Here is a 21,308-nt window from a genome sequence, read left to right as displayed (position 1 = left end):
GTAGTTGTGGCTCACGGGCTCTAGAGCACAGGCTCAGTAGCTGTGGTGCATGGGCTTAGTTGCTCCATGGCATGTGGGATCTTCCCAGACCAGGGCTCGAACCCATGTCCCCTGCATTGTCAGTCGGATTCTCAACCACTGCGCCACCAGGGAAGACCCAAACTTGTTTTATAATAGCAATTTCTGGAAATTATTTTTATCTCAACTGACAAGTAACTCAGAAAAAAATCAGTTTATTTATTTATGTAATTAAAAATTTTAAGTTGTATTTGACATACAACATTGTATAAGTTCAAGGTGTGCAGATAATTGATTTTATGTTGTAATATAATAGCTATATTAGCATTAGCTAATATCTCTAACATGTCACATACTTACCATTTCTTTTAGTGTTGGGAACACTTAAAATCTACTCTCTTAGCAACTTTAATGTTCACAATATAGTTTTGTTGTCTATAATCACTGTACTGTGTATTAGATCTTCAGGACTTATTTACATACTAGTTGTAAGTATATACCCTTAAACAACATCTCTTCCATTCCCACACCTCCCAGCCCCTGGTAACCACCAATTTATCCTCTGTTTTTAAATTTTCATTTTTTAAAATATAGGAGATATCATGGAGTATTTGTCTTTCTCTGTCTGACTTATCTCACTTAGCATAATGTCCTCAATGTCCATCCATGTTGTTTCAAATGGCAGAATTTCCTTTTTTCTCATGGCTGAATAGTATTCCAGTACATATACCACATCTTCTTCACCTGTTCATCTGTTGATGGACACTTGGGTTGCTTCCATATCTTGGCTTTTGTAAATAATGCTTCAATGAACATAGGGGTGCATATATCTTTTCTACTTGGTGTTTTTATTTTCTTCTGATAAATAACCAGAGTGGAATTGCTGGATCTTTTTGTTTTGTATTGATATATGCCCTAACTACTTATTGTGGACATAGATGATTTTATTACTTTTGTGTTTTAACCTTCCTACCAGCTTTAAAGTGGTTGATCTACTACTCATACTGTATATTTGCCTTTACCGATGAGATTTTTCCTTTTATAATTTTTATATTTCCGTCTGTGGTCTTTTCTGTTCACTTAGAGGAGTCTCTTTAATATTTTTTGTAAAGCTGATTTAGTGGCACTAAACTCTTTTAGCTCTTGCTTGTCTGTGAAACTCTTTATCTCTCTTTCAAATCTGAATGAGTGCCTTGCCAGGTAGAGTATTCTTGTAGTTTTTTCTCCTTTCATCACTTTAAATAATTGTGCCGCTCCTTTCTGACCTGCAGAGTTTCCTCTGAAAAGTCAGCTGGTAGTCTTATGGGAGTTCCCTTGTACATTACTAATTGCTTTTCCCTTGCTGATTTTACGATCTCTCTTTAACTCTTGCCATTTTAATTACAATGTGTCTCAGTGTGGACTACTTTGGGTTGATCTTGTTTGGGACTCTGTGCTTGTCTGTTTCCTTTTCCAGGTTAAGGAAATTTTCAGCTATCATGTCTTCAAATATATTCCCTGTCCCTTTCTCTCTCTCTTCTGGGATCCCAATAATGTGAGTGTTAGTATGTTTGATGTTGTCCCAGGAGTCTCTTAAACTGTCCTCATTAAAAAAATTCTTTTTTTCTGCTCAACTTGGGTGATTTTCATTACTCTTCCTGTTGGCTGATCCATTCCTCTGTGTCATCTTATCTAATGTTGACTCCTTGTAGTGTATTTTTAATTTCAGTTATTGTATTCTTCAGCTGTGTTTTGTTATTCTTTATATTTTCCAGCTCTTTCTTAGATGTCCCACTGTGTTCATCTTTTCTTCTCCTGAGCTTGTGGGGCATCTTTATGATCATTACCTTGAACTGTTCAATGGGGAGATTGCTTATCTTTGCTTAGCTCTTTTTCTGGGGTTTTATTTATTTATTTTGTTCATTTGTTTGTTTTTTGTGTTTGTTTGTTTTGAAAATATTCCTCTGTTGCCTTATTTTGCCTGATTCTCTGTTCTTATTTCTATGTATTAGGTAGGTCAGTTACATTCCCTGATCTGGGAGAAGTGGCCTTATGTAGGAGATGTCCTATGTGGTCCAGGAGCACACTCCCTTTTGTTCACTAGAGCTATATGCTCTAGGGGTGTCCCTTGTGTGGGCTGTGTGGGCCTTTCTATTGTGGCAGGGCCAACTACTGTGGGTGCACTAATAGGTTGGCCTGGCTCCCAGGCTGGTGGCTTCCAGGCCCTGCCTAGTGCAGAGACTGCTGGCCTGGTGGTTGGGAGGGCCATGTCCTGATGTGGCAGGCTGAAGGTCCCAAAGGTCCTGAGGCTAGTGCTGACCCATCACTGGGCAGAGCCAGGTCCCAGATGTCTGGGCCTTGAGGGCTGGGGTGTTCTACAGCTGATACTGGCTGCAGGTGGGCAGGGCCATTTCCTATCATGACTGGGTGGGGTCCCTGGGGGTCCTGTGGCTGGTGGTGGCCCCCTGGTGAGTGGAGCTGGTTCCTGGGGTGGCTGTCTGTGGGGCCTGATGGTTTTGGAGCTGGTATTGGCTCACATGTGGGCAAGGCCAGACCTGGCATTCCCAGGGCAGATGTTGGCTTGCTGGTGGGAGGGGCTGGATTTTGACATTGCTGGCTGAGGCCCCAGGGGTCCCAGGGCTAGTTCTGGCCTGCTGGTGGGTGGAGCCAGGTTCTGGGGTGGAGCTGGTGTCAGACTACTGGTGGGTGGAGCCAGGGCTGGGGTCTTGGGGCTGTTGCCCACCCGCTGGTGGTTGAGTCTGGCTCTAGGGGTTAGTGCTGGCCTGCTGGTGAGTGAGTGGGGATAAATCCTCGGCCCTCTGGTGGGCAGGGCCAGCATCCGGGGCAACTGGGGGGCTCCACTGGGACTATGGCTGCTGACAACGTGCTGGTGGGTGTCGCTGTTGCCCCACACAACTGGCTACTTGGTCTGGGGGGTGGGGTCCCAGGACTGGTGCCAACCAGCTGGTGGTTGGGACTGGGTCCCAGCTGCTAATAAGCTAGAGGAAGAACTCAAAAAATGGCACTCGTCAGCACCAGTGTCCTTGTGGTAGAACGAGCTCCCCAGACTGGCTGGTGCCATTGTCTGTGTCCCCAGGGTGGGTCTCTGGGAGGCTCTCCCAGATTAGCAAGCGACTCTGACCCAGGCTCCTTTCAAGTTACTGCTTATTCCCTGTGTCTGAGGGCGTGAGGTTTTGTGTGAGCCATTTAAGTGCAGAGTTTCTGTTTCCTTCTGGCTCTCCCAAACACAAGCCCCACTGGCCTTCAGTGCCAGACATTCTGGGGGATCATCTTCCCAGTGCGGGGCCCCTGGACTGGGGAGCCCCATGTGGGGCTCGACCCCTCGCTTCTTGCAGAGAACCTTTGAAATTGTGATTATCCTCGAGTTTGTGGATCACCTAGCTGGGTGTGGGTCTTGACTATGCTGCGTCTCTGCCCTTCCTCCCCCATCTCGTTGTGGTTCCTTCTTTATATCTTTACTTGCAGAAGATCTTTTCTGCTTGTCTTCTTGTCATTCTCATTGATAGTTACTCTGTAAATAGCTGTAATTTTGTGCCTGTGAGGGGTGAGCTCAGGGTCTTCCTACTCTGCCATCTTGGCCACACTCCTCTATAATTTTTTTTATACATTGTTGGATTCAATTTTCCAATATTTTTGAGGATTTTTGAATCTATGTTCATGAGGGAAATTGGTCTGTAGGCTTTTTTTCCCTTACAATGTCTTTGTTTGGTTTTGGTATGAGGGTAATGCTGGCCTCAGGAAATGAGTTTGGTATTCCTTCTGCTTCTATATATATGTATTTTTTTTTTTTAGTATTTATTTATTTATTTATTTATTTTGGCTGTGCCGGGTCTTAGTTGCAGCATGTGAACTCTTAGTTGTGGCATACATGTGGGATCTAGTTCCCCAACCAGGGATCGAACCCAGGACCCCTGCAATGGGAGCATGGAGTCTTACCCACTGGACCACCAGGGAAGTCCCTGCTTCTATCTTTGAAGGACATTGAGGTAACTGGTATAATTTCTTTCTTAAATGTTTAGTAAAATTTATCAGTGAACACATCTGGGCCTAGTGCTTTCTTTTTTTTTGGATGATTATTAATTATGGATTTAGTTTCTTTAATAAATATAGGCCTATTCGGATTGTATATTTCTTCTAGTGTGAGTTTTTGCAGATAGTGAGCTTCAAGGAATTGGTTCATTTCATCTAGGTTATCAAATTTATGGGCATAGAGGTGTTCATAATAATTCTTTACTATCTTTAATGTCCACTAGATCTATTGTGATGACTTATTTTCATTTCTAATATTAATAATTTGAGTCCTTTCTGTTTTTTTCTTAGCCTGACTAGAGGCTTGTCAATGTAATTGATCTTTTCAAAGAACTAGCTTTTGGCTTTTATCAATTTTCTCTATTGATTTATTGTTTTCAGTTTCACTGATTTCGGCTCTGACTTTTATTGTTTATTTTCTTCTGCTTACTTTGGATTTAATTTGCTCTTTGTTTTCTAGTTTTCTATAATGGAGACATAGATTATTGATTTTAGATATTTCTTATATCTATTATATGCACTCAATGCTGTAAATTTCCTTCTAAGCCCTACTTTGGCTGTATCACAGAAATTTTGATGTCTGTTTTTATTTTCATTTTGTTAAAAATATTAAAAAATTTTTTCTTGAGATTTCTTCCTTGACTCGTGTTATTTAGAAGTATTTTATTCAGTCTCCAAGTATTTGGGGATTTTTTCAGCTATCTTTCTGTTACTGATTTCTTGTTTAATACCACGTGATCTGAGAGCAGACATTGTATGATTTCTATTCTTTTTAATTTTTTAAGGTGTGTTTTATTGCTCAGTTGTAGTCTATCTTGGTAAATGTTCTATGTGAGTATTGGGGTCCAGGGCAGTTCTCCCCAAAATGAACCTCAATGGCAGATTGATTATTTTGTGTTAAAGTTACTTAAGAAAGAGCTGATATAAGAGGGACACTTTGACCCTCCTCTCTGTCTCACTGAAAGCAGGAAATAAATGAAAGTTAACACTCCCTGTATCTGGAGGGAGAAGAACACACATCACCAGAGATTGGGAAATCAGGGACAAGAAGCCTGTGTAAACAAATCTTGTTGCTTCCTTAAGTTATTACCCCAAACCTAAACTCTGTTTCTATCTTTCACTAATTAAGCATACATTTCCTCAAAATTTTATTGTTTCTTTGTCTAAAAATTATGAACGCTGCCTGCTTTGACTACTTCTTAGGTCTCATTTCTAGGAGACCTCAGTGCACACAAATTAGAGTTGGTTTCTTTTCCCCCTGTTTCTTTTTTGTCTTGTGTCAATTTTATGGTTAGTCCAGCCATAAGAACTCAAGAGACCTAGAGGGGTGGGATAGGGAGGGTGGGAGGGAGACGCAAGAGGGAAGAGATATGGGGATATATGTATATGTATAGCTGATTCACTTTGTTATAAAGCAGAAACTAACACACCATTGTAAAGCAATTACACTCCAATAAAGATGTTAAAAAAAAAAAAGAGGGTTGGGGGGGAAATTTCCCCCTCCCCAACATAAGCTTTAAAAAAATGTGTATTCTGCTGTTTTCAGATGAAATATTCAATAGATGTCTGTTATATATGGTTGATTGATGATGTTTTTGAGTTCAACTATGTCCTTACAGGTTTTCTGCCTTCTGGCCCTGTCCATTTCTTGTCAGAATGTTTAAATCTCTATAATAATGGATATGTCTATTTCTCCTGGCAGTTCTATCAGTTTTTGCTTCACTTTTTGATGCTCTGTTGTTAGGTGCATACACTAAGGATCGTTATGGCTTCTTGGAGAATTGAACAAGAAAAAATTCCCTTTATCATTATGTAATGTCCATCATTATCTCTGACAGCTTTCCTTGCTCTGAAGTCTGCTGAAATATATATAGCTACTCCTGCTTTCTTTTGTTTAGTGTTAGCATGGTATACCTTTCTCTATCTACTTTCTTATAAAGATGAAAAACTAGTACGTTTATTGATTATTTTTTCATTTGAGATACCTTTCCACTTATCAAGTTATTTCTGATTGAAAAACAAATTCTACCTGGCGATGGGGAGGGGATGGAGCTGGCTGATGTCCTGATGGACCACAGAGATACAGTGCATCTGGGGTTTGCGTTCATAACAAGCTCCTGGCAGATGCTGCTGCTCTCTGGAAATTATGAATGGAAGCAACAAATCATGATAGTGTGTGTCTCACCAACAGAAATCACAGCCGTTTACAGATTACATTGCAGTCGTTGCAGACATCATGAAATACTGTTTATGTTGATCATTTCTTTGAAATTACCTCATTTATTAGGCCTACTGCTGTATCTTGTTATTTACTGTATAGTAAGTACATATTACTATTTGGTTGAACCATGTGGAATTAGTAATGGTGGATAGACCTTTTTTTTTTTTAACATCTTTATTGGCGTATAATTGCTTTACAATGGTGTGTTACTTTCTGCTTTATAACAAAGTGAATCAGTTTTACATATACATATATCCCCATATCTCTTCCCTCTTGTGTCTCCCTCCCTCCCATCCTCCCTATCCCACCCCTCTAGGTGGTCACAAACCACTGAGCTGATCTCCCTGTGTTATGCGGCTGCTTCCCACTAGCTATCGGTTTTACATTTGGTACCGTATATATGTCCATGCCACTCTCTCACTTTCTCCCACCTTACCCTTCCTCCTCCCCGTATCCTCAAGTCCATTCTCTAGTAGGTCTGCATCTTTATTCCTGTCTTCCCCCTAGGTTCTTCATGACAATTTTTTTTTTTTTTTTTTTTAAAGGAATTCCTTTTATTTTTATTTTTATTTATTTATTTATTTATTTATTTATTTTTGGCTGTGTTGGGTCTTCGTTTCTGTGCGAGGGCTTTCTCTAGTTGCGGCAAGCGGGGGCCACTCTTCATCGCGGTGCGCGGGCCTCTCATTATCGCGGCCTCTCTTGTTGCGGAGCACAGGCTCCAGACGCGCAGGCTCAGTAATTGCAGCTCACGGGCCAGCTGCTCCGTGGCATGTGGGATCTTCCCAGACCAGGGCTCGAACCCGTGTCCCCTGCATTGGCAGGCAGATTCTCAACCACTGCGCCACCAGGGAAGCCCTCTTCATGACAATTTTTTTGTTGATTTTTAGATTCCATATATATGTGTTAGCATACGGTATTTGTTTTTCTCTTTCTGACTTATTTCACTCTGTATGACAGACTCTAGGTCCATCCACCTCACTACAAATAACTCAATTTCGTTTCTTTTTATGGCTGAGTAATATTCCATTGTATATATGTGCCACATCTTCTTTATCCATTCATCTATCAATGGACACTTAGGTTGCTTCCATGTCCTAGCTACTGTAAATAGAGCTGCAATGAACACTGTGGTACATGACTCTTTTTGAATTATGGTTTTCTCAGGGTATATGCCCAGTAGTGGGATTGCTGAGTCATATGGTAGTTCTATTTTTAGTTTTTTAAGGAACCTCCATACTGTTCTCCATAGTGGCTGTATCAGTTTACATTCCCACCAACAGTGCAGAGGGTCCCCTTTTCTCCACACCCTCTCCAGCATTTATTGTTTGTAGATTTTTTGATGATGGCCATTCTGACCAGTGTGAGATGATATCTCATTGTAGTTTTGATTTGCATTTCTCTAACGATTAATGATGTGGAGCATTCTTTCATGTGTTTGTTGGCAATCTGTATATCTTCTTTGGAGAAATGTCTGTTTAGGTCTTCTGCCCATTTTTGGATTGGGTTGTTTGTTTTTTTCATATTGAGCTGCATGAGCTGCTTGTAAATTTTGGAGATTAATCCTTTGTCAGTTGCTTCATTTGCAAATATTTTCTCCCATTCTGAGGGCTGTCTTTTCGTCTTGTTTCCTTTACAGTGCAAAAGCTTTTAAGTTTCATTAGGTCCCATTCGTTTATTTTTGTTTTTATTTCCATTTCTCTAGGAGGTGTGTCAAAAAGGATCTTGCTGTGATGTATGTCATAGAGTGTTCTGCCTATGTTTTCCTCTAAGAGTTTGATAGTGTCTGGCCTTACATTTAGGACTTTAATGCATTTTGAGTTTATTTTTGTGTATGGTGTGAGTGAGGGAGTATTCTAATTTCATTCTTTTACATGTAGCTGTCCAGTTTTCACAGCACCACTTATTGAAGAGGCTGTTTTTTCTCCACTGTATATTCTTGCCTTCTTTCTCAAAGATAAGGTGACCGTATGTGTGTGGGTTTATCTCTGGGCTTTCTATTCTGTTCCATTGATCTATATTTCTGTTTTTGTGCCAGTACCATACTGTCTTGATTACTGTAGCTTTGTAGTATAGTCTGAAGTCTGGGAGCCTGATTCCTCCAGCTCCGATTTTCTTTCTCAAGATTCCTTTGGCTATTCGGGGTCTTTTTTGTTTCCATACAAATTGTGAAATTTTTTGTTCTACTTCTGTGAAAAATGCCATTGGTAGTTTGATAGGGATTGCATTGAATCTGTAGATTGCTTTGGGTAGTATAGTCATTTTCACAATGTTGATTCTTCCAATCCAAGAACATGGTATATCTCTCCATCTATTTGTATCATCTTTAATTTCTTTCATCAGTGTCTTATAATTTTCTGCATACAGGTCTTTTGTCTCCTTAGGTAGGTTTATTCCTAGATATTTTATTCTTTTTGTTGCAATGGTAAATGGGAGTGTTTTCTTAATTTCACTTTCAGATTTTTCATCTTTAGTGTATAGGAATGCAAGAGATTTCTGTGCATTAATTTTGTATCCTGCAACTTTACCAAATTCATTGATTAGCTCTAGTAGTATTCTGGTAGCATCTTTAGGATTCTCTATGTATAGTATCATGTCATCTGCGAACAGTGGCAGTTTTACTTCTTCTTTTCCGTTTTGGATTCCTTTTATTTATTTTTCTTCTCTGATTGCTGTGGCTAAAACTTCCAAAACTATGTTGAATAATAGTGGTGAGAGTGGGAAACCTTGTCTTGTTCCTGATCTTAGTGGAAATGGTTTCAGTTTTTCACCATTGAGGACAATGTTGGCTGTGGGTTTGTCATATATGGCCTTTATTATGTTGAGGTAAGTTCCCTCTATGCCTACTTTCTGGAGGGTTTTTATCATAAATCAGTGTTGAATTTTGTCAAAAGCTTTCTCTGCATCTATTGAGGTGATCATTTGGTTTTTCTTCTTCAATTTGGTAATATGGTGTGTCACATTGATTGATTTGTGTATATTGAAGAATCCTTGCATTCCTGGGATAAACCCCATTTGATCATGGTGTATGATCCTTTTAATGTGCTGTTGGATTCTGTTTGCTAGTATTTTGTTGAGGATTTTTGCATCTATGTTCATCAGTGATATTGGCCTGTAGTTTTCTTTCTTTGTGACATCTTTGTCTGGTTTTGGTATCAGGGTGATGGTGGCCTCGTAGAATGAGTTTGGGAGTGTTTCTCCCTCTTCTATATTTTGGAAGAGTTTGAGAAGGATAGGTGTTAGCTCTTCACTGAATGTTTGATAGAATTCGCCTGTGAAGCCATCTGGTCCTGGGCTTTTGTTTGTTGGAAGATTTTTAATCACAGTTTCAATTTCAGTGCTTGTGATTGGTCTGTTTATATTTTCTATTTCTTCCTGGTTCAGTCTCAGAAGGTTGTGCATTTCTAAGAATTTGTCCATTTCTTCCAGGTTGTCCATTTTATTGGCATATAGTTGCTTGTAGTTATCTCTCATGACCCTTTGTATTTCTGCAGTGTCAGTTGTTACTTGTCCTTTTTCATCTGCAATTCTGTTGATTTGACTCTTCTCCCTTTTTTTCTTGATGAGTGTGGTTAATGGTTTATAAATTTTGTTTATCTTCTCAAGAACCAGCTTTTAGTTTTATTGATCTTTGCTATTGTTTCCTTCATTTCTTTTTCATTTATTTCTGATCTGATCTTTATGATTTCTTTCCTTCTGCTAACTTTTGGGTTTTTTCTTCTTCTTTCTCTAATTGCTTTAGGTGTAAGTTTAGGTTGTTTATTTGAGATGTTTCTTGTTTCTTGAGGTAGGACTGTATTGCTATAAACTTCCCTCTTAGAAGTGCTTTTGCTGCATCCCATAGGTTTTGATCATTGTGTTTCCATTGTCATTTGTTTCTAGGTATTTTTTTGCTTTCCTCTTTGATTTCTTCAGTGATCTCTTGGTTATTTAGTATGTATTGTTTAGCCTCCATGTATTTGTATTTTTTACAGATTTTTTCCTGTAATTGATATCTAGTCTCATAGCATTGTGGTCGGAAGAGATACTTGATACAATTTCAATTTTCTTAAATTTACCAAGGCTTGATTTGTGACCCAAGGTATGATCTATCCTGGAGAATGTTCCATGAGCTCTTGAGAAGAAAGTATATTCTGTTGTCTTTGGATGGAATGTCCTATAAATATCAGTTAAGTCCATCTTGTTTAATGTATCATTTAAAGCTTTTGTTTCCTTATTTATTTTCATTTTGGATGATCTGTCCATTGGTGAAAGTGGGGTGTTAAAGTCACCTACTGTGATTGTGTTACTGTCGATTTCCCCTTTTATGGCTGTTAGTATTTGCCTTATGTACTGAGGTGCTCCTATGTTGGGTGCATAAATATTTACAATTGTTATATCTTCTTCTTGGCTTGATCTCTTGATCATTATGTAGTGTCCTTCTTTGTCTCTTGTAATAGTCTTTGTTTTAAAGTCTATTTTGTCTGATATGAGAATTGCTACTCCAGCTTTCTTTTGATTTCCATTTGCATGGAATGTCTTTTTCCATCCCCTCACTTTCAGTCTGTATGTGTCCCTAGGTCTGAAGTGGGTCTCTTGTAGGCAGCATATATACGGGTCTTATTTTTGTATCCATTCAACCAGTCTATGTCTTTTGGTGGGAGCATTTAATCCATTTACATTTAAGGTGATTATCGACATGTATGTTTCTATTACCATTTTCTTAATTGTTGTGGGTTTGTTATTGTAGGTCTTTTCCTTCTCTTGTGTTTCTTGCCTAGAGAAGTTCCTTTAGAATTTGTTGTAAAGCTGGCTTGGTGGTGCTGAATTCTCTTAGCTTTTGCTTGTCTGTAAAGGTTTTAATTTCTCCGTCAAATCTGAGTGAGATCCTTGCTGGCTAGAGTAATCTTGGTTGTAGGTTTTTCCCCTTCATCAGTTTAAATATGTCCTGCCACTCCCTTCTGGCTTGCAGAGTTTCTGCTGAAAGATCAGCTGTTAACCTTATGGGGATTCCCTTGTATGTTATTTGTTGTTTTTCCCTTGCTGCTTTTAATATTTTTTCTTTGTATTTAATTTTTGGTAGTTTGATTAATATGTGTGTTAGACAATTTTTGACATAGAAAAATGGCCCATTGAAATAAAAATTTTTAAATTTTTGATAACCATGCACTTACTTTTAATATATATGTCTTTATAAAATCCTCTTGGAGTTTTAAAGTGGATTTTTTAGGACAACATATAGTTGAGTCTTGTTTTTTGATTCACTCTGACAATCTCTTCTTTTTAATTGGTGCATTTAGATGACTGACATTGAAAGTGATTATTAATAGAGTTGTATTGATATCTACCATTTGTATTTTTTTTTATATCTTGCCCTTTTTTTAATCTTTTTCTACTATTTTCTTCTTTTCCTATTTGTGGTTTTAACTGAGCATTTTACATGATCCCATTTTTGTTCTATTCTTAGCGTGTCAGTTATACTTCTTTTTTTTTAGTGGTTGCCCTAAAGTTTGCAATATACATTTACAAGTAATCCAAGTCCACTTTCAAATAACTGTATACAGCTTCATGTGTAGTGAGAGTATTTTAAAACAACAAGATGATCCAAATTCCTTCCTCCTATCCCTTGTATCATTGCTATAATTTATTTCACTTACACATCACATATTTGAATACATAGTTGCTATTATTATTATGAACAAATTATCTAATAGATCAATTAAGACTATGGAAAATACAAGTTTTTATTTTACTTTCACTTATTCCTCCTTTGATTTTCTTCCTTTCTTCATGTAGAACCATGTTTCTGACTTATATTACTTTTCTTTTCTCTAAAAAGTGTCTTTTAACATTTCTTGCAAGGCAGGTTTACTGGCAACACATTCCCTCAGTTTTTGTTTGTCTGAAGAAGTTTTTATTTTTAATTCACCTTTGAAAGTTAATTTTGCATGTTACAGAAATAGGATAGTAGCTTTTTTCTTTCAACACTTTAAATATTTCACTCCACTCTCTTCTTGCTTCTGTGGTTTCTGCAAAGTCTGATGTAATTCTTATCTTTGCTCTTCTATAGGAGGTGTTTTTTCCCCCTCTGGCTTCTTTAAGGATTTTTCTTTGTCTTTGATATTCTGCAGCTTGAATATGGTGTCTAGGTGTAGTTTTCTTCAGCATTTATCCTGCTTGGTATCTGTAATTAATTTGGAGAAATTCTCAAACATTATTGTTTCAATACTTCTTCTGTTCTTTTTCTCTCTTTACTCTCCTGATATTCTCATTACACATATGTTACAAGTTTTTTTTCTGCCTTACATTTCTTGGAGATTCTCTTCTCTTTTTTTTTTTTTTCAGTCTTTTTTCTCCTTGCTTTTTAGTTTTGGAGTCTTCTATTGAGATATCTTCATGCACAGAGATTTTTTTTTTTCTCTCAGCTGTGTCCACTCTATTAATCAGCTCACTAAAGGTATTCTTCATTTCTGTTACAGTATTTTCCATCTCTAGCATTTTGTTTTGTTTTTTTCTTAGAATTTCCATCTCTCTGCTTACATTGCTCACCTGTTCTTGCATGCTGTCTACTTTGTCCATTAGAACCTTTAACATGTTTGGTTTTGTAAAATAAATTTATTTATTTATCTATATATTTTTATTTTTGGCTGCGTTGGGTCTTTGTTGCTGTGCACGGGCTTTCTCTAGTTGCAGCGAGCGGGGGCTACTCTTCGTTGCGGTGTGCAGGCTTCTCATTGTGGTGGCTTCTTTTGTTGCGGAACATGGGCTCTAGGTGTGCAGGCTTCTGTAGTTGTGGCGCACAGGCTTAGTTGCTCCACGGCATGTGGGATCTTCCTGGATCTGTGCTCAAACCAGTGTCCCCTGTATTGGCAGGCGATTCTTTAACCACTGTGCCACCAGGGAAGTCCCTAGAGCCTTTAACATGTTAATCACAGTTGTTTTAAATTCCTGGTCTGCAAAAGACAGCCCTCAGAATGGGAGAAAATATTTGCAAATGAAGCAACTGACAAAGGATTAATCTCCAAGATTTACAAGCAGTTCATGCAGCTCAATAACAAAAAAACAAACAACCCAATCCAAAAATGGGCAGAAGACCTAAATAGACATTTCTCCAAAGAAGATATACAGATTGCCAACAAACACATGAAAGAATGCTCAATGTCATTAATCCTTAGAGAAATGCAAATCAAAACTACAATGAGATATCATCTCACACTGGTCAGAATAGCCATCATCAAAAAATCTAGAAACAATAAATGCTGGAGAGGGTGTGGAGAAAAGGGAACCCTCTTGCACTGTTGGTGGGAATGTAAATTGATACAGCCACTATGGAGAACAGTATGGAGGTTCCTTAAAAAACTAAAAATAGAACTACCATACGACCCAGCAATCTCACTACTGGGCATATACCCTGAGAAAACCATAATTCAAAAAGAGTCATGTACCACAGTGTTCATTGCAGCTCTATTTACAGTAGCTAGGACATGGAAGCAACCTAAGTGTCCATTGATAGATGAATGGATAAAGAAGATGTGGCACATATATACAATGGAATATTACTCAGCCATAAAAAGAAATGAAATGGAGGTATTTGTATTGAGGTGGATGGAGTTAGAGTCTGTCATACAGAATGAAGTAAGTCAGAAAGAGAAAAACAAATACAGTATGCTAACACATATATATGGAATCTAAGGAAAAAAAAAAAAAAGGTCATGAAGAACCTAGTGGTAAGACGGGAATAAAGACACAGACCTACTAGAGAATGGACTTGAGGATATGGGGAGGGGGAGGAGTAAGATGTGACAGGGTGAGAGAGTGGCATGGACATATATACACTACCAAATGTAAAATAGCTAGTGGGAAGCAGCCGCATAGCACAGGGAGATCATCTCGGTGCTTTGTGACCACCTAGAGGGGTGGGATAGGGAGGGTGGGAGGGAGGGAGATGCAAGAGGGAAGAGATATGGGAACATATGTATATGTAAAACTGATTCACTTTGTTATAAAGCAGAAACTAACACACCATTGTAAAGCAATTATACTCCAATAAAGATGTTAAAAAAAAAAAATTCCTGGTCTGATCATTCCAATATCTTTGCCCCATCAAGCATCTGCGTCTGATGCTTGCTCTGTCTATTCAAACTGTGTATTGTTTGTTTTAATATGCCTTGTGTTTTTTTCTCATTAGCTGGACATGATGTACTGAGTAAAAGGAACTGCTGTAAAAAGGCCTTAAAAATGTGGTGGTGAGGTGTGGGGGGAGGGGAGACATTCTATAATCCTATGATTTTGTTCATTCTTTTAGTGAGTCTTTGCCTTTGTGCTTTGAGCTTACAAGTTCTTCTTCTCAGTTGTTTTTATTAACCCCTTTAGAGTGGGACAGGTGGCTACAGTGGGCTTTACTTGGGTATTTTCCTTTCCCTAGTCAGTTAGGGTCTGACAAATCCCCAGCATCTTAGGCTCTGGTCAGATAATTTCTCCTGTGCGTAGATCTTCTCAAAAAGAAAAGAATCCTCTGGTGTATTTCAAAATGGTACCTTTTGCCCTGCTTTTGCCAGAAGCACAGGAGAATTTTTCTCAGATATTTACTGTGAGCACCTGGTGGAACTCCAGGATGTAAAACTCACAGAAGTGTTGGGGCCTCTACGTTGACTGGGTCACCCTGGACTTTTTATCTCTCAGAGTTGTCTACACTGAGCTTCCAGCAGTTCCACAATTTCAGTTCAGGTTGCCATGCCCTGGGACTGGTTCCCAAAGAAGTTTCTGCTCCAGTACAAAATTGTGATTCTCTGTATTTGCTTTTGTGTCTCTACAACTTTGGGTGCAGTGGTTTGCTCTGTGAAGAGTTGCTGATTTTCAGTTTGTTCAGCTTTTTACTTGTTAGAATGGAGTGGTGACTTCCAAGCTTCTTACCAGACTGGAAACTGGAAGTCTATTTATTTGTTGTTGTTGTTTTACTCTATTTTGTCTCTGTTGTTCAGCTGAGTAATTTCTGTTATTCTATCTTTTAGTTCACTGATTTCTCTGTCCTCTTTATTCTGCTGTTGAGCCCATCCACTGAGCTTTTAATTTTGGTTATTACATTTTTCAACTATAAAATTCCATTTGATTCTCCTTTTTATCTTTAATTTTTTTGCTGAGATCCTCTATTTCTTTGCTGAGGCTTTCTATTTTTTCATTTGGTTCAAACGTTTGTACTTTCTTGTTGAAGCATCTTTCCATGGCTTCTTTTAAATCTTTGGCACATAATTCTAGTATTTCTCTTATCTTGGTATTGGCATATATTTTTTCTTTTTTTTTTTAAATTGACTTTTGAGAACTTTGTGGTTCTTGGTATGATAAGTAATTTTCCATTGAGACCTGGACATTTTTGTATTATGTTCTGAGAGTTTGGATCTTATTTAAACTTCTGTTTTAGCTGGTTTTTCCTGACACCACTCTGGCAAAGGAAAGCATCCCTACCCTGTTACTGCCTGATGTAGGTAGACTTGACCTCCTTGACGCCTGATGGGCAGGGGCTCCTTGTTACTCCTGGGTCAAGATGGGAGTTCTGCTTTCCATGCAGTCTCCTCTGGTCCTTAATACACACACTTAAAAAATTACTTTTCATATATTGCACTGTTATGGCCTTCTTCTCAATACAGGGAAAGACTGGAGTTGCTGCCCAAAGAATTGGACGTCATTTAGTTCTAACTGCTATTTTATTTCTACTGAACAAAATATTTGGGATGAGAGTGAGAAGAGATGTTCAAGAATGGAAGCTCACCTGCTGGTGATCAACACCAAGGATGAGCAGGTACTTTCTAATTGATAATGGAATCAGGAGTGTTGCCTGGCTTTTTAACATCTTTCTTGGCTAAGAAGGAGATTTTTATTGTCTTGGGATATTGGTGCTGTGGCAGAAGGCTTAAGAAAATAGTTAGAAAAGGCTACCTGAGGTTTTACATTCCACGCCTTCTTCCTGCTTCTATAAAACTAACCTCCCCCCAAATAAATTGGGGCATTGAAAATATAATAAGTAGGGGTTGAGTGGAAGGCTGAAAATATTTCAGCCTGAAATATCAGTTTATTATTTCAACACGTAAATGTTTTATAAATTATTAACTAACAGAGAAGGGGTATCAAGTCCAATTAGGAAATGAAGTTCCATCATGAAGAGTCACAATCACCAATCAGAAATGATTGTTAACAATCTGAAGTTGTTAAAAGGAAAATTATTTAATCTGCAAAATATTTCTCATCTACGACTTTGAAGAACACCCTCTCTTAGGGAAGGATTTAAGGGAAGAGAGTCTGAGATGAGAATTCGTTATGATCATGAATAGAATTTGCCTCCATATGTATCAAACATTGGTATGTTCTGAACATTTGTGTCCTGCCACCCCAATTCATATGTTGAAATCCTAACCTCCAAAGATGATAGTATTAGGAAGTAGGGCTTTTGGGAGCTGCATAGGCCATGAGGATGAAGCCTTCATTGATGGGATTAATGTTTTTAAAAAAGAGATTCTACAGAGCAACGTCGCCCCTTCTACCACGTGAGCACACAGTGAGAAAGCACTGGTTAGGAACCAGGAGGAAGGCCCTCATCCTACCATGTTGGTTCCCTGACCTGGGATTTCTAGCCTCCAGAACTGTGAGAAACAAACTTCTGTTATTTATAAGCAACTCAGTCTGTGGTATTTTGTTACAGCAGCCTGAACAGACTAAGACCAACATCATGCTCACAAGTGATATCTTTGATCCTGCTCTGCTTAGCCAGAAAAAACCTAGGCTCCTCTGCAGGGCCCCCATGTGGCTCTTCCTGGATCCTCTCCTTTTCTTCTCTTCTCCCTAAAGCCAGGAACTCAGTTCAACCTGACTGTTCTAAAGGCTATACCTCCTTCCTTTTCTTCCCTTAGGATATCATCACCCGGAAACTGAAACTAACTTCTGTTTATTATGTGGGGCTGTCAGACCCAGAGGGGAAAAGACATTGGCAATGGGTCGATCAGACACCATACAATGAAAGTGCCACGTGAGTATAGAATTAAATAAAGGAACCCTGGGTCCTGCAGCATACAGGGGTTTTAGGGTGTTCCAATGATCAGTTATTAAAATAAAATAGCTCATGCTGTATACCTGAAACTAACACAACATTGTAAATCAACTATACTTCAATAAAAGAAAAAAGCTCACTCTTCTTTTAACTCTTGGGCACTAGGTTAAATAATTTTCCTTATTATCTCACTCAATCATCATAATAACTCTATGAGGCACACATTATTATTTTTCTACTATAGAGATGAAGAAACTGAGTTTAAAGAGTTTAGATAACTCAGTGGTTATCCAGCAGTGGTAACAGTGGTCCTCAAACCCAGGTCTGTTTGATATCAAAGTTGGGGCTTTCAACCACTACACTATCTCTCTAAATGTAACAACAATTTATGTCAATTAAGATCATAACCAATTATTGAGATTTAATATCTCTCATACAGCAAATAAGTTAAATTCTGATAGTCTTATGATATCTCATATTTATGAAGTTATTTTAAAACTCTTAAGTACTTTAGTACATTATAGTACATTACCACCTTTGATCCTAATATCACTGTGTGAAATATATAGGGATATTAATCTAGTCTCTGCGAATCTGTGAAATTAAATTACTTGTCCATGGTAACAGGCATAGTAGCAGATTCGGAGATTTTAACTAGTTCTTCAGACTCCAAAAGCAGTGCATAATAAAAGAAACAAACTATATTGATACTTGAGACCAGTGTGAAGTCTTTTACATCATTTAAGGGAGACTGTGGACTGACAGTTTCCTGGGAACAGGATATAAAATGGACAAACAGAAGGGAGACTGGAACATCTGCTGGGAGAATTTTTAATGCAATAAGATGACACAATACTGGGTGATGTAAGGACAATTTTCAAGGGAAATACCAGAGACATAGATGGAGGGAAAACTCCATGAGAAGTGGGAAGGAATGATTTGGGCATATCTGACTTTGACTTCCACACAGTTCAATCCCAGCCGCCTCTCTTACTGTCTCTTTTCAAAGCACTGTTTAAAGAAACATTCTCATTCTTTTTTTCCCTTTCTGGCACTCAGATTCTGGCACAGGGGTGAACCCAATAATCCTTATGAGCGTTGCGTTGTGCTAAATGTTCGTTCAGGAGAATGGGGCTGGAATGATGTTCCTTGTAATGACCGTCACAAGTCTATTTGCAAGATGATGAAGATCTACTTATGAATGGAACATTCTCCATGACCGTGAGGTTGAATTGGTATCCACCATCACAGAGATAGCTAATATGTTCTTTTTTTAAAAAATTTAATTTTATTTACTTTTTATACAGCAGGTTCTTATTAGTTATCTATTTTATACATATTAGTGTATATATGTCAATCCCAATCTCCCCCTTCCTCCCCCCCCCCCCCCCCCCCAGCACTTCCCCCCTTGGTGTCCATACGTTTGTTCTCTACATCTGTGTCTCTATTTCTGCCCAGCAAACCGGTTCATCTGTACCATTTTTCTAGGTTTCACATATATGTGTTAATATACGATATTTGTTTTTCTCTTAGAGATAGCTAATATGTTCTTGTTATTCATGTGTAAGTCTTTTATAAGGGATCTTCATAGAATTTTTCAGTAGGCTGTCACCTATTCCATTTACGACAGAGCCAGCGCACACATTCATTCATTTGTTCATTCATGAAATTTTAGGGGAGCAAAAGTTGCCACCCCAAAATGTCTTTTTGGGAAGTGCATAGTTTCAAGCTGAAAACAATCAAGGCCCAAAAGGCTCAAGAAAAAACTTTCACCTTCCCCCTAGCTGCCTAAAGAATGGAGATATAGGATCAGTTCTAGGAAGTGATCACCATAGATCACTATAGTATGAACTAGGTATATAGACAGGGAGGAGCCTGGCAAAGTCTGTTTGTTAAAATTCCTCTCTGTGTCCCATTGTCTCTGCAGGGTCCAGCAAACATTTGTTTATCAAGCTTTTGCTTTTCCATCTCCATGTCAGGTGCCTTCTTCTCCTTTGAGGTCCTAAACCACTACTTCCAACATTCTCTTTTGTCTTTAGCTGCATAAGGTATTTAAGGTGAGGACTTTGGCCATTCGGGTGAGTTACTCAGTTTTCCTGGGTCTCTCCCATGTATACATGTTATTAAACTTTGTTTGATTTTTTTTCCTGTTAGTCTGGCTCATGTCAATTTTACTTCTTAGGCCAGCCAGAAGAATCTAGAAAGGGTAGAGGAGAATTTCTTTCTACCAGACAAAATGAACATATATTGACCATTTTCCATGTGCAGAGACTATATTGGACAGCCCCTTTGCAGACAAATGGAGGGGGCATGAGCCTCATCTCCTAATTTTTGTCTGATTGCTAAGGGGTTAGATACGGATATAGTTATATGTTGTGGTTCCTCCATCTGTCTGGATTTTTCTCTGTATGGGTTGGTCAACAGCAAAATAATCCTAACCATTACTTTTTATTTCTCTCAGACAGATTTATTACCTTTAACTAAAAGCATATTTTGTAAAGGTGGAATGTAATACACGTCAGTGAACGATAAATTCCAGCTTTGGTCCAGTAGATGCTTTGGGCTTCTTAACATTCTCTGTTTAGTCTTGGGCTGTCATTTAACACCAGGGTACAAGCAAAGGGAAATCAGAGGTTGAGCACTGGAGGTTTAGAATTAGAGAATCAGAACTGGAAGTTGTTACTGGTGAGTTGACATAGACATATTCATCAGGTATTTTGATAATTTTTTCCTTTGGTTAAATTTTACAGTTTCTAGGTATGTATTTCCACTCAAAATGACCCCTGATATATTTATATTCCTCTCTTTACTATAGTTATGATAGATCATTTTTTTCTACTACAATATAGCATATTTACACTAAAGTCTGTTATTCATTGCATTAGTATGGTAATTATAATCGATCATGATAAAGCCGACTCTAGCCATGGCTACCCCAGTGTGACCTCCTGAGATGATGCCTTGATTATCTTGATGCAAATGAGTAATTATATTTGCCACTTATTTCCTGATTATATCTACAGATGAGTTATTTTTATACAGGTCTGATCTTATCCATTGTATGTAGAATATACCAGTTTACCTCCCAATTAATAATGCCCATATCCATTCCAAGTATCAGCTTTATTACCGGTCAACTTGGCTCTCAGAACATGGCTCAGGATGATGTTACCATGCCTTTTCCAGATTCCTGGGCAGCAATACCATAGAAATGAATGTCGCTTCCACAAGACTCTTAGGCAAGCAAAGCTTTTTATTAAAAGAGAGAGCTTGTGCACAAGGGAGAAGATGGAAAAAAAAAAAAAAGTGCCAGCTCCCCGAGTAGTAGGGGGTGAGTTGCTTTCATAACAAAAGGGAGGGTTTGTCCCATGATCACTGATAATTTACAGAAATTGTCAAACTTCTTTAATCAGCAGCAGGTGGCTCCATGGTGGCTGTCAGGCATAGGGAGAGCTTCTGGAGGGGAAAGGAATGCATGAGAATTTTCTGCAAGAAGGCACAGGTACAGATAAGGTTAAAATTTATAGTTGAAATTCTTGTCTTGTGGCAACTAGGTATACTTGTTAGTGTAACAGAGGTGAAGTCAATCTTTTATTCGTGCAAGCCTGTTTTTGTTTTGTTTTGTTTTGTTTTTTTCTCTGGGACTCAGGCCCTCAGGGCTTTTGTTCTTTAGCTTCCAAGGACTGTTTTGCCCAAGGCTGTTACCCGGTCCTTTTCCAAAATGGCTGTACTGTTGTCTTCCTGTTTCAAGGAGACTGCCCCTACTCTAAAGTATAGTCCTGGTAACTTAGTATGTGGAAAGTTGGGTGAGTTGAATTCAGAATCATGGTCTGACTCACACTATGTCTTGTGAAAAAGGCCCAACGAAGGCAAAGTGCATGTTTGTAGTGGTCTTTATGGCTTTACTCCTTCCAAGTAAAGAAATCCAAATAGATGTCAGGCTCTTGCTATTTCAAGAACTAAATATTTCCTCCTCTGCTTTTATGAAGAAACTTATGAGAGGTAAAAAGAGAGCAGAAGTTT

General features: G+C 38.4%; 1 protein-coding gene across 4 annotated transcripts in view; it reads left to right on the top strand.

The window, feature by feature from the left end:
- The window catches only part of LOC118902672 (C-type lectin domain family 4 member A-like), a 38,858-nt gene extending 20,269 nt beyond the window's left edge, over window positions 1–18,589 (top strand). For all 4 annotated transcript variants that reach the window (XM_036867284.1, XM_036867283.1, XM_036867285.1 and 1 more), the window contains 3 exons: window positions 15,892–16,043; window positions 17,149–17,264; window positions 18,345–18,589. In XM_036867284.1, the coding sequence (XP_036723179.1) occupies window positions 15,892–16,043; window positions 17,149–17,264; window positions 18,345–18,486 (410 nt within the window). In that variant the 3' untranslated portion in view covers window positions 18,487–18,589. The remainder of the gene's footprint in view (window positions 1–15,891; window positions 16,044–17,148; window positions 17,265–18,344) is intronic.
- The last annotated feature ends 2,719 nt before the right edge of the window (window positions 18,590–21,308 follow it).

This window comes from Balaenoptera musculus, chromosome 10, assembly GCF_009873245.2.
Source record: "Balaenoptera musculus isolate JJ_BM4_2016_0621 chromosome 10, mBalMus1.pri.v3, whole genome shotgun sequence".
Lineage (NCBI taxonomy): Eukaryota > Metazoa > Chordata > Mammalia > Artiodactyla > Balaenopteridae > Balaenoptera > Balaenoptera musculus.
The sequence above is the reverse complement of the archived record's forward strand: the minus strand, read 5'-3'. Positions and strand labels throughout refer to the sequence as shown.